The sequence below is a fragment of the Apteryx rowi genome, unplaced genomic scaffold (assembly GCF_003343035.1).
Source record: "Apteryx rowi isolate R43461 unplaced genomic scaffold, aptRow1 scaffold_323, whole genome shotgun sequence".
NCBI classification, from domain to species: domain Eukaryota; kingdom Metazoa; phylum Chordata; class Aves; order Apterygiformes; family Apterygidae; genus Apteryx; species Apteryx rowi.
Genome location: NW_020449675.1, coordinates 195,373 through 207,984, shown reverse-complemented (window position 1 = coordinate 207,984; position 12,612 = coordinate 195,373). Strand labels below are relative to the sequence as shown.

General features: G+C 46.1%; 1 protein-coding gene across 1 annotated transcript in view; it reads left to right on the top strand.

The window, feature by feature from the left end:
- The window catches only part of ARL4D (ADP ribosylation factor like GTPase 4D), a 1,659-nt gene extending 730 nt beyond the window's left edge, over positions 1-929 (top strand). The window contains exon 2 of the mRNA XM_026071322.1: positions 791-929. Coding sequence (XP_025927107.1) covers positions 791-929 — 139 coding nt within the window. The remainder of the gene's footprint in view (positions 1-790) is intronic.
- The last annotated feature ends 11,683 nt before the right edge of the window (positions 930-12,612 follow it).

Below are 12,612 nucleotides of genomic sequence, written 5' to 3'. Positions count from 1 at the left end.
GCCGCGGCGGCCCGAGGGGTCGCTGCTGCGTGAGCCCGAGCAGCGACCTTGGACTACAAGTGACCCTGGGCTGCCGGGGTTGGGGGGGGCCTTGGCGCCGGAGCCCTCTCCGAAGCCGGTTGCCTCATTCTTAACCCCCTCCGTGAGCGTGGGGCGGCGGCTGCTTTAGCTGCCCCGTGAACCCTGCTCTGCTCCTCCTCGCTGGAGCAGCGAGGGCTAAGGCCAGCTGCCTCTGGGGGGAGAGGGCCCGGGGAGCCGGGAAGTGCTTTCTCCCTGGAGGCTTGACTGGGCCACAGCTTCGTGTGCAGGAGCAGGGACTGACCCGGCCCTTGGCCGCTCACGCGGGAGCTGCCGCAAAGCGTTCAGCTCCGCAGGGGCTGCGAGGGAGAGTAACCGGGAGAAGGACTGGTGGATGCCTGTGCGTGCAGGGGACGATGCAATGATGCGGGTGTTGTGTCCCCGTTTCTCTCCCCTCACCCATTACAGAGAGAGCAAACATGTCGCCACGTGGATTTGTTATCACAGCCGACCTCCCCTTCTCCGTCTGCTCTACGAAAAGGATTGTGGCAGGACATAAACATTGTGGGGAGGAGAGAGGCAACAGACGGGGAGCTTCTCTATGTCCATATAGGTTCCTGGCAGAGCAATCTCTCAATCATGTCACCTGAGACTTTTAGTAGAAAAGAAGCCCTCAAATATTCCTTAATGAGTGTGGTTTGGGTTGTCGCATGCAGTGTCTTCACAATACCAAGGAAGAGGCTTGAGTCTTCCACACTGCTCATCTTTGCAGAGACCATGTGGGAATTACTTCCTTTCAACAAGTAAAAGCAGGCATAATGGAAGTGTATAAAGCCACCTGTGAGCTGCAGAAAGCAGATCAGAAGCAGCTGTTCTCCATATCTCCAGACCTGGAGGGGGTCAATCGGTGACACTATCAAAAGGTTTTGCGTGAAATTTTTGCTGCCACAGGATGCCAGTGACTCCAAGAATCGGTGAGACCTGAAGAACAGGTTGATGCTAAAAGGCTTTTAAAAAGAACTTAAAATTTCAGGGACAATGCTGATCTCTAGTTATTACATATGCTGTCCTGCCTCAGTCTGCAGCGTCTGATCCTGCTGGTTTCAGGAGCAGGAGACCAGCTTCAACAGCTCTGTGCAGAGCCTTCTGCACCCCAGCACTTGGGTAATTCTCTGCTCAAGTCAATGCAGCTGCTGACTCTGATCCTAGGCTTTCTGCTGAGGTGAAGTACTCTGCAAAGCACAGATTATCCTGGCTGTGCTCGCTGGATAAACTAATGATTCGCAGCTGAGCACAGAGTTGGTTCCTGCTCCCTAGGAAGGAGTGTGTAATAGTGGTGTGTGGCACACTAACTTTAGTCTGAGAGTATTCAGCAATAAATAATGGTGATGCACCAAAGTGTTTTACCTTTTGGGAGGTGTGTGGGGGGGCTTGCCTTTTTTTAGATTCTAGATAGGTGTTTTGTGAAAACAAATGATAGGCAGCATTCTCTACAGGTTGCAGCTGAGCTGCATGAGAACTGCTCTCATTCCCTACCCACTTATTCATATTCCTGTGCTCCTTTAGTTGCAGAGGAATGCTACTAAATAGCCTGCTTTTCCCGCTGGTTACTTCCCTGGGAAGGGTAGCCCTTGGTGCAAAGAGAAACCTTGAGCTCAGCAATAGCAGGCCATGGGTCACTGATGAATACGGAAGTTGTTGAACTTCTCTACATAACCTACTGCAGTCTGAACACGTTGCTTAGCGCTGGGAATTAGTTTTATGGTTTGGATTGGGTATCTGGGGGAGAGAACACTTAGGTTATTCCCTGACATGGGTGTATATATAATAGGAACACTGGCCATCCTTCTGGCCTAGTGTAGCTGTAGTGTAAGGCCCTATGGTCAGCAACATAGCAGACACAAATGGGTATCTTGGCAGAGGCTGTTTCAGTCTTTGTGCCACAGCTGCCATGCCATGGTCTGGAGTATTGGCTGACCTGGATGGAGGTCCCCTGGTGTAAATGTCTTCCACATGATTACAGAGCTATCCAGGAGCTCAGCGCTGGTGCAGTGATCCAGCATACAAATAGCCTATTGGAACTGCCTGACCTTTGTGTCCCTGCTCAGCTCCTGGCCCAGCTGGCATGGGAGGGAAGAGAAAAGCCCCTGGAGCACTTCAAGTGAGATGAGATGCTTTGATGGTTAATGAAACCCAGCCACATCCTGAAGTGCAGAGCTGGGTGTTCCACTGGGATGTGTCTCAGCACCTAATCACTCTCTTTTATGTAAGAGAATTTACTGCAAACAATTTAAATCCCCTCAGGGGTGTTATATAGTCATTGCTCTGCATACCTGGCATCCTCCCTCTGCACCAGCACCCCACCCTTAGCTGTTTTGCTGACTTGCTTTATCTCCCTGAAATCAGCAGTGCCTGCAATTCATTGCTAGCTTCAGCAGGGGGGTGCAAGAATTTGATTACTTGCAGGACCAGGAGGCCACATGTTTCCTCAAAGAGTTTCCCATGGCATTGCCTGTGAGTTCAGGAACCTGGTGCTGATGAGCTACCACTGTGTAAATCCCAGGAAACGCTGCATGGCAGGGGCAGGTACCTGCGAAGCTTCAGCCAGATCTAAAGCCTTCCAGCTGGGAGAAGGGAGGGGGGAGGACAGCAGAGTTTGCAAAATCTTAATGAGGTTAATTCAGGCTTTGTTACTGCTTTGTAATTTTGTGATTAACTTCTACAACTGACTGCTTTTGGTGATTAAGAGGCATAGCAGATGCTCCAGATAAAACCTTTAGGTGTTTGACAGCTCAGCTGTTTGTGAGCCCCTGTAAGGGGGAATAGTAAGTGAGTTTACAAGAGTGAGTATTTTCCCCAGAGCAGTATTAGCAAATCTYTTGATTTCCAGGGAGGAGAAGACAGCTTTACCTGGGCTAATCCACACAAAGGAAGACAAATCTCAGGTAATGTGTGTGAGTTATTCTGTTTTAATTGTGTTCTATGCAAATCCTGGAACATGTTTCAATGGAAATGGCCTTGAGGTGATATGGGAGGAAGGTGTTGGTGCAGGGAATTGGGGTAGGTCATCACTAGTCATCCCCCTCTAGAGTCTGCAGACTCTTAGAGACTGTTCCTGTTTTGTTCATCTCAGTCTGTGTTGTACTTAAAAATGAATCTTCCAGCCTTCTCCCTGCAGTCTGTAGCCATTTATCCATCAAGCTTCTACCTGCAGGAAGCAAACAGTTCTGTACCTTTTTGTTCAGAGCAAGTAGCATGAGTGTTTATAATGGTAAGTGCTTAGAAAGCAGATTAATTATGTGGGCAAATCTTAGGCATTTGCTCCCTTATGCAGAATAAAAGCTTTTGGCTATGAGAAGTATTGTAGCCATTCCACGGGGGCTGTGTGATTTGCCTAACATCCCACAGATAGTCAGTAGAGCCTGGAAAAGCAGTGCCTGTTTTCTTGTGCTGCAGATCTGGGAGAGATGTTGAGGCAGACAGTGCTGTGTCTTCTGCCACGCCTGTACAGGACCCTGAGTGCAGCTCAGGTTCTGCACAAGAGTGAGTCAGAATACAGCCTGTGATCAGGAGGACAGGGCTTGTATTCCAGTAGATTGGCATGAAGAAGTGTGCTCTCAGCTTCTTGTCAGATAATTTTTGAAGTGTGACAGTACTACAAGCTCCCTGGATGACAAACCCCCTCCCTTTCTATGGAAAAGAAGAAGATGGAAAAGGGTGGAGCATAAAACTTGCAATGTTGCTGACTCCTTCATGTGATATTTAGCATCTGGGTAGTATGAGAAAGTTGCATTTTCCTAGAGGTCAGACTATTAGCAAGCATTTCCTAATAGAAGGGGAAACTTCACAGCAGCAAAGCTGTACTGGCCTTGCAGTTCATTGCGACAACACTTGCCTAGTGGGGGAAGGCAGGGTTGGCGTCTCCCTTAACTCTGATGCAACTCTGCTTGGCAAACCCAGGAGCAATTTTCAAAGGAGCTTCAGGCAGATTTGCATTAGGGTTGCATTTGTGTCACAGTCCCCTGGTTTTGTCATCAAGCCATGTGTTAGCCTCTCTGTTTAAATACAGTCTGAAATCCAGTGGGAGGAAACCCAGTAAAGACCAAAGGTACTTGCTGTGTGTTGACCCAGCCATCTGGGCACATTTGGATCTGTTGGTCATGGTAGGAACACCTAAAAGGTTAAACTGTAGGGATTACTGCACAAGCCACTGAAATCTGCGTTTCAAGAGGGCTGAGCCACTTAAGGGTAGGAAGATTAAGTCAGTACCAGACAGAGCTGGCTCCAGGGAGACAGCAAGGAATGCAAGAGGTACTTCTTCCATTTTCTGGATTTCCAAGCCTTTTCTCTCAAAGGCACCCTCAGCTTTACTTTCTATTTTATTTGCAGTGTCTTCTGGCCTTGTTGCTGCAAAACTTTTATTGTCCACAGAGATGTCAGAAAAAAATATCTGCTGTGCTTGCTGTGAATTGTACCTTGTGCCTTTCACAGGTAGGGGCTGTCCAGGCTCAGGGATACACAGGTGGTTTCCATGCAGACCCTGCCATGGGCTGCCTTCTGTCCCCTGCATCAGGGCAGCAGCTGAGAGATTTGCACTGGAGGTAGCTCCATTGACTTGAAATCTGCTCACAGTCTAGAGGCACAAGAAACAACTGATGCATGAAATCAGCTTCAGTCAGGCACGTTTAGATGCAAATTACAGTTTTGGCCCAAGGTGATGATGTAGCAGAGGCCCAGTCTCGCACAGTCCTGTGCTCTCACATGAATTTTCCAGAAATCGCCAGCTGCAGAGTATGGTCCATCAGTTTTTATAGCACTTTGGGCAATATTTCATCCAGCTCCTTCTATTGATCTGTGCACTATGGTTTAGTCTAATTAGTCCAGTATTTGTCAGATATCTCAGAAGCACCCTAAAACCAGGGAACATGAATACTCATACAACCCTACTGTCTCCAAAACAGTCCTGCCAAATTAATATTAGTTCTTAGTCCCCTCACATCTCTGGGGAGCAGCTCTGTCTGTCTGTACTTTGAGTTATTTTTTTGCTGGATAGACAGAATGTTCCTCTGTCCCAGCAAGAAGCAGTGTTACTCCCTGAATAGGTTGTTTTCTGAGAGCTTCAGTAATGTTTAATAGGCGCAGTTTATTTGCACAAGGTATAGGTTAACCAACAGAATCCCCAAATACATGTACATAAATGCCCAGTTTGTCTCCTCCGTCATAACATCTCAGGGTTCATGATTTCCAAGGTAATGCACACAAAAAAAAGCACAGACTCTCTATAGAGGTATGCCACATGGAACTGTTGAAATCTAGTATATCATGGATTGCCTCAACAAGTTGCCTGGACAGGTGTTAAGGCTGTATTTGCTAATTGTTGGTCTCAAAACAACTTGCCACTTACATGCATGCACTTTGTGCAAGATGGCAACAGATGTGTATGCACTTTTTGCCTGCACATCAGTGCTTTGGTTGCTAGAAAAGCAGTTTCAGTGTAGATAGTTCACTAAAGCTATTTACTGACACATTTGGGGTGTTGGAGAGCTGCAGCCATGAAGCTGCTGGAGTCACCTGCAAGATGAAACTGAACTCCAGAAGCACATGGAGACTGATTCTTCTGGTAGTGAAGGAAAGCTCATCTTAATTTCTTATTCCATTTGCACTAACATTCTTTGCATCCTCTGTTGGTGCAGGGAAGGAGCCATGGCCAAGATGCAACCTAGAGATCTGTTTCACTCACTGGCAGAAAACTGTTTTACTTTGTTTCTGCAAGTGAGAAGGAATGGAGGTCTAAAGAGAGGGAACATGAGTTTGAGGATGCTTTCTCGAGCCAGAACATCAACTGCCTGTAGCTCTCGCAGTGCTTTGCTTCCTGGAATTGGGAAGCACTCGAAGTACTCAAGCAAAACACTGCACTGAAGATAGCTCCCAGCTCTGACTGGTCTCCCTGTTCTGAGATACATCCTTATGGCCTTTCACTGCTCAAATGACTGGCAGTGACAAAACCTGCTTCATAGCACTGCATGCTCTCTGTCTAGAAATGATCCATCAGCAAGACTATCCTGCTATCAAAGGAAATGTAACTTGTTCCTGCTTTATTAACTTGATTGGTAACAAAAAAGCCCAACCACTGAACTCCTAATTTAAGGAACAAGGTTTCAGATAGGATGGTGTGCCCAGGTACCTTCAGATGTAGTATGGGCTGCAGGTGGCAGGTTATGAAAACTGTTCAGCCTCAAAGCTGCCTTTGTATTAAGGAAAGAGCATTTTCTGTTTGCAGTGTAGCTGAATTGCCTTCAGTGTGGAGAGTGCTGTAGGGCTCATTGCTCYTTGGCTGTTCCTCTTCTGTGCTAGTCCTGAGTGCTCAAGTGAATGAGGTTGGTTAGGTTTCTCTACATTAGGGCTACACTCCAACTCATAGGAAGCTTTGGGAAGGCTGGTTTGTTTTCTCCATGCAAGTAGCATCTGTCCCTTTAATCCACATAAAATGCAAATCCCATTGTGCGCATGGAAGAGATGGGTGAGTGAAGGCTGACAGTTACTGCTTAGGTTTGGGAGTAGGAAGTCCTGGGCTCTATGACCACATCTGCTGAAGACCAACTGTGTGCTCTCTGCTCTGTGAAGGAGGAGTCATAATCCTAATCTCCCCAAAGCAGAGTTGGGAAATTAAGTCTTGAGAATGTTCCATGTGCAGAGATCTTATACAGCAGTGAAGGTTTAAATTAATTGTAATTATTATTAGGAAAGGTTTGTTGAAGTTTGCTTTACGTAGAACAAAGGAGAGATCTTAACCATTTTATTTCCAAATTTGCCGCAGGAAGAGTTTGAGGTTTATCTGAATTTCACTGATTAAACTAAGCTGCTATTATGTGGTGCTGTACTGTTTAGAGATTAGGAGACAGGTGTGCAGCACAGAGCTCTGTGCTGCCATTCATCCAGCCAGTAATGTGGCCCACCTGTGTAAAACGGGCTGCAGCATTGTCTCTGGCAGCAGAAATGAAGATGTTTGCCAGAATCCTGGATTCATGAAGTTATGGTTACAGTTTACCTCAGGGCTGAGTCTGCCATTGGCTCAGTAACACTATAGTGAAGCTGTCCAGTTGGTGTTTTGCTGAAATGGTGATAACCACCCAGCACAGCAACAGCACTTCCCAAGCTTGCTCTGAGCTCTGCAGGCAGCAGCCATGTGTTCTGGTAGTTGTGCATGAGCACAGGCTGCCGGCAAGGTAGTCGTGGGGAGTCCAGGGACAACCACTCAGTTTGCAAGAATAAAACAACATTTAGTCTTGGTGTAGTTGTTTAGTATCCTATGAGATAAAAAGGCTGAGCTGAGAGGTCTGTTACCTGGCAATTGCGGACAAAACAGGCACAAGGCTGCCTCTGCTCCTACGCAATTATGCATGCATGCAAATCGGTTTATCTAACAGAAAGAACAATTCGGGCTGCTGCACTTGGAATATCAGTAAATCTTCTTTATCTTTTTAAAATGCAAACAAAACTGATATGAAAGATGAACTTTCAGAAAACCCTTGAGTGTTTCCTTGGTTCAGCGATCCTGTCTTATCTCTCCCTATTCCCACCCACCTCTAACGAGAACACCCCCAACTTGACACCTGCATAGGATTCATATTGGGAAAGAAAACCACTCCCTGACCCAGACAGCTCTCTCTATTCCAGTCACACACCCATAGTGTTAAGACACAAAAAGCAGGAGCCAGAGAACTCCATGACCTTCTCTGTGAAGTCTTTGAAAGCAAGAAACCAAATGCAAAATGCCTGATACCTCAGCACTGGAGTCTGATTGTATTAAGTCAGCTGTCTGATAGCGCTTCCTAGTCTTCCTGCTACATACACACAAGACGGAGAGAAGGGACAGAAGCCTCAGGAAATGCAGATCAGTTCAACAGGTAGATTTTGATCTATGTCCAGCATCACTGCTGAATTCAGTCTGTGACGAGTTTGGTGAAGATAAAATGATGAACAGTGCAGCAATCATAGATTGTAGGACCCCAGTCATGGATGAGGAATCCTTGTGCTGACTCTATGCGAACACAGAATATTCTCACCTGAATGATAATACTGGGACTTTGGGATGGGGGTTTCCACTAAATCCTTCAGAAGACCATGGCTGGGAACCAGTCATATGCAACAACGTGTGAAGTAGAAGTTCCATTCAGGCACCTACAAATATAATTTGGAATCCAGACAGGGGAACTTTCACCATATCCCTTGCAGAAATGTGTAACCTGGAGAGGTGCTTGTACCTAAGGCTCAGGAAACATGAAAACACTGAAATCTAGTATGTGGTAGCAGTTGAGTTGTTCTGTAAATATCCTACCATCCTCTCAGTTTACTCTGCCTTTCTTCCCTCCTCCTCTTCCTTGTTGTTTTCCTACATTGCTTGGAAAATAGCCTCTCATTTCACTCTGCATGCTGACTACCTAATTGCTGTGAGGTTTGGGGGAATTATCATTGCACAACTAAAATGCAAAGTGTGCTGAACTCCTGTCCACGTCTGTCTTTTGTTGCTTGTTAACTTCCACTTTAATCCAGAATGACAGAAGCAATATTGACCTAGGAGTGTGTGGAGATCCTCACATTTGTCTGTTCAGTCATGATATGAAACCATTTCAAATCAACCAGATTTGAGAGAAGTGCTATCCCTTCCCCCCTCCCATCCATTTCCAGCTGTCTGTTTGTCTGTCTGCAGTCCAGAAATTCCTTATATAATAGCTAATCTGTAGGGCACAGAGGAGAGGGGGCCTGGGCTCCATCTGTGCATCGTATAGATTGGGACCTGTTTGGCTGATTGTAAAGTGTCTTGGCAGTAGCAGCTGCTTGTAGCTAATCTCTTGTGATATGCTTTGCAATGAGGCGCTTGTGTTTGGAACAGCCCCAGCTTGTCTGATTACWGGAAGCTCCCAGAATCGCATCTTCACTCTGTTCTTGTTATACTTGATAATCCACTCATTGGACCCAGAGTGGTGCAAGCCCCTGGTCTGCATGAGGAATTGGGGATTATTGGAGAAGTTCTTAACTGGGAAACAAATGAGTTTTGTGTTTTTTCCTGCTTTCCAAAACAGGACTTTACTATGCCTTTAATGCTGATTCTGGAACTGCATGAGACTCCTTCTATCCCTAGCCCTAGATTAGCAGGTTCTGCTTTGTGTCTGATGGTTTAGCGCCCAGCTAAACCAGTGCTAGTGAACAGAAAAATCTCAGATTGGTGCTTGCTCAATGTGTACCACTAAGAAGCATTGTAGAGGAGCTCTGCTAAGTATTGTTAACGTTTGGGATTCATACTGTTTACTAGGAAACATGTGGTAAGTTATTACCATTAGAAAAAAAAAAGGAAAAAATTACAAGAAATACCTGACTCATTTTTCTGCCCCACCCCTGACACATGCTGCTCAAGCCCAAACAGTTCCTTTACCTTCTCCTTCTCAGGAGCCTGATATTTGCATGTAGTTCACTGTCTCTGTTGAATCACAGCTTGGATTCTCCCAGCTGCCTGTGCCAAGCTGAGCTTTGTTGAGCTGCTGCAAAGGTCTGTCTTTGGAACTGGAGTTCAGGGAGATCTGAGGTGTGGGTTTGGTGACATGCACTAGCTGATAGTGTTGCCTTTGTGCCTGTCATCTATATTTAATTGATGACAAATAGCTAGAAACTGGGATAAATGTTTTTGCTGTTTAGCTTCAAAATCAATACAAACAATCAGCATTTTATTATTTCTCCTCCCATTCCTATGCAGAAGAGAGAGCTTTTGTATTAAAGCACACTGTTTTATATCCTTATTACCTAACAAGGCTCTTGTGACCTTGCTGTTYGCATGTGTGAATTAGGAAACGTTTCTCCCTCTCTGGTGGAGGACTGTAGAAAATATGATGCATTTATAACCATGCAAGATTTTGTCAGTAAGCAGCTACATTGTTTTCCTACACATCCACAGATGCATCTGCACTTTAGCTTAATTGATCCCCTAGCATAGGTTTCTGTTAAAGAGCAACAGGGACCTGGGGACAGACAGCCACTCAAACTCTGCTGCCACATGCAGCTGTTCAGATAGCTGCACTGCTCACTAGCCTCATGCCCTTTTTCCAAAAGCCTCCTCAGTCAGTTTTTTTGCTAAATGTTTTGACTTAAATGCTTCTTCATATACATGTTAGGAATCCTTAGCATCCTCAGAGTTGGGAGAGAGTCTGCTGCTTTTTGAAGGTCTACTGTATTCTTGGTTCTGCTCCCTGGACATCTCTCCTAGGTCAGTTTGAGAGGGAGGAGAAATTGGATCAGGATGTGTCTTTTGCTAGGCAGAGAGGTGGCAGGGTACGGGTCCTTGATATTTGCTTTTTTTAATGCTCTTGGATCATCAGTGAGTTTTGGGGGTCATGTAACACTGAATTTTTTACATTTAGAAACTCTCTGAGGAGGTTTTGAGACACTGGAACTTGGGTGAAAATAGCTTGGATTTGGTATGACTCTGAACTCTCTGCAAAAGATTTCAGTTTGACAGGTGAAAGAAGGAGGCAGCTTGCAGGCTGAATTTCTGTGAATATTAGGGCATTCAGAATTTTGGAAAAAAAACACATATATTATTTCAAATGTAAGTACATTAAAAAGAATTAATAAGGCACTGGCCAGTGTTCCCGTTCTGACACTGCAGATGGTTCTGCTGAACCTTGCAAAGCTGAGTACACGGCAACACCCAGCCAGCTCTTGCAGTGGTGGGGAGGGATGCAAGTGAGCATGTGTTCTCCAGCCAGAATAGGCAGGCATGGTTTTCTGAGGAAAAATAGGCCTGGCTCCCTCCCATGGCTACTGGACAAACCCAAGCTGCCATGCTCTAATCGCTTCAGCAATCAAAACAAGGCCTCTGTCCCACACGTTTCTCTGGCTGCTGCCAGTGGATTGGTTTTGCTCTTGCTGTGGCAGCACCGAAACTGAGGAGGCAGCTCACATTCCTGGGAACACAGGTGTGCCTAGCAAAAAATAAGAGGTGCTCCCTAGGCACTATCTTGTGCAACAGGCTGCAGCTGAGCCTATGCTCAGTGTCTTTTACAAGACTAAAAAGTTCATACAGACTTCAAAGACTGGAGAAGCRGCCTTCCTTGCTGCTAGTGCAGATGATCTAAATACTCTGACATTAATAATACTGATTTTATTCCTCTCATATCATTAAGTAGGCTGGGATACAAGCTGGCAAGTGTGTGTGTTTTGAGGGGGAGCACCCAATCTTTGCAGATGGACAAGCGCTGTAATAAGGCTGAGGCAAGGATGGTGGGCATGAAGATCTGAGTAGAATATTCAGCAAGTCAGATGGGGAAGACGGCTTTGGATTGTGRCAGGGATGGATTAGGTGGTTGTGTCATGATGGGCATGCAGCAGTGAGGGGAGATAAGCATGTTACCGTGGAGCAGGAGCAAGACTGGCAGTGCCAGGAGATAGAAATTGGTGCTGTTAGGAGGTCAGCCTTTCCAGGTATAGATAGGAGAGATGCAAGCCAATGTGAGCCAAAGGGCCAAAACTTCACAGKGCTAAGCCAGATGCAGACATTTCAGAGACAAAGTTTCTAGCCTGTGCAGTTTTGTGTCTGTCATTTTCCCCAGGTCTCCCATATCTGCAGCTTTTGAGCTAACTGAAAATGGCAGGGTAGCCACTAGCAGCTTGATATGTGCATAAAGCTGATAAAAGGCTTTGGATGAACAGGCACAAAAGTCACCCGAGTCTTTTCTTCCCTCTGCATTTGTTCAATTCCAACAATCTAGACAGCCAAGAGCAGCTAGGGCTGTAGCTCTTTTGGTGGCTGCACAGAGCTCTGAGTCTGTCACTCAGCTGTGCTTTCCTTCCTGTGGAGCCAGCTGCACTCGACCAGTCCTAGCTTGGGCTTGCAGGAAAGTTCTCTCCATTGTCTGTCAGATGCAGGCTGTCCCCAGGCCATGGAATTCCTTCAAGGCAAAATTCCTCCATTTCCTTGTTAGTAAATAAATTGCAGCCTCTTTATCAGATGAAAATAGGCTCACAGCATGACAGGTATAAGCAATTTGCTAGCAGTTCAGTATCCAGAGAATATCTGGACTGGGCTGAAGGAGAAAGTCTGGGTTTATGATTAAGACACTGGCCAGAAAGGGGATGTCTAATGCAGTTCCTGCTGTGTCACATGTTCCCTGTACAGCCTCTGGTCAGTCACTTTGTTAATGGAGCATCCATAAGGTATCAGAGACTACTCCCAGTGAATTAAACAATGCCTCTGAAGGGCTCTGACACACACTCCATGGCTGGGTGCCAGCTAAGCATCTAGATGTATTTCCACACTTTTGCTGCAGCCTGAAACCTGCACTTCACAGGCTCTGGCATGACTGCACTCAGGCTGTGTATGAGTAAGGGCACTGCTATTAAGCTCTTTACTGGAAGACCCTACCCAGAACACAGCCCATGCCATAAATTAATGAGCTTTAACCTTCCCTGGTCTCTACAGCGATAGCTGCTGCAGAAACCCCGAGCAACACAGAAAAGCCACTGTTAGTGAGTCAGGGATGTGTACCTGGACTCCTCCTCTTAGGGAATATGGCTTTAGGGCTTCTCATTGACCTCTGACAG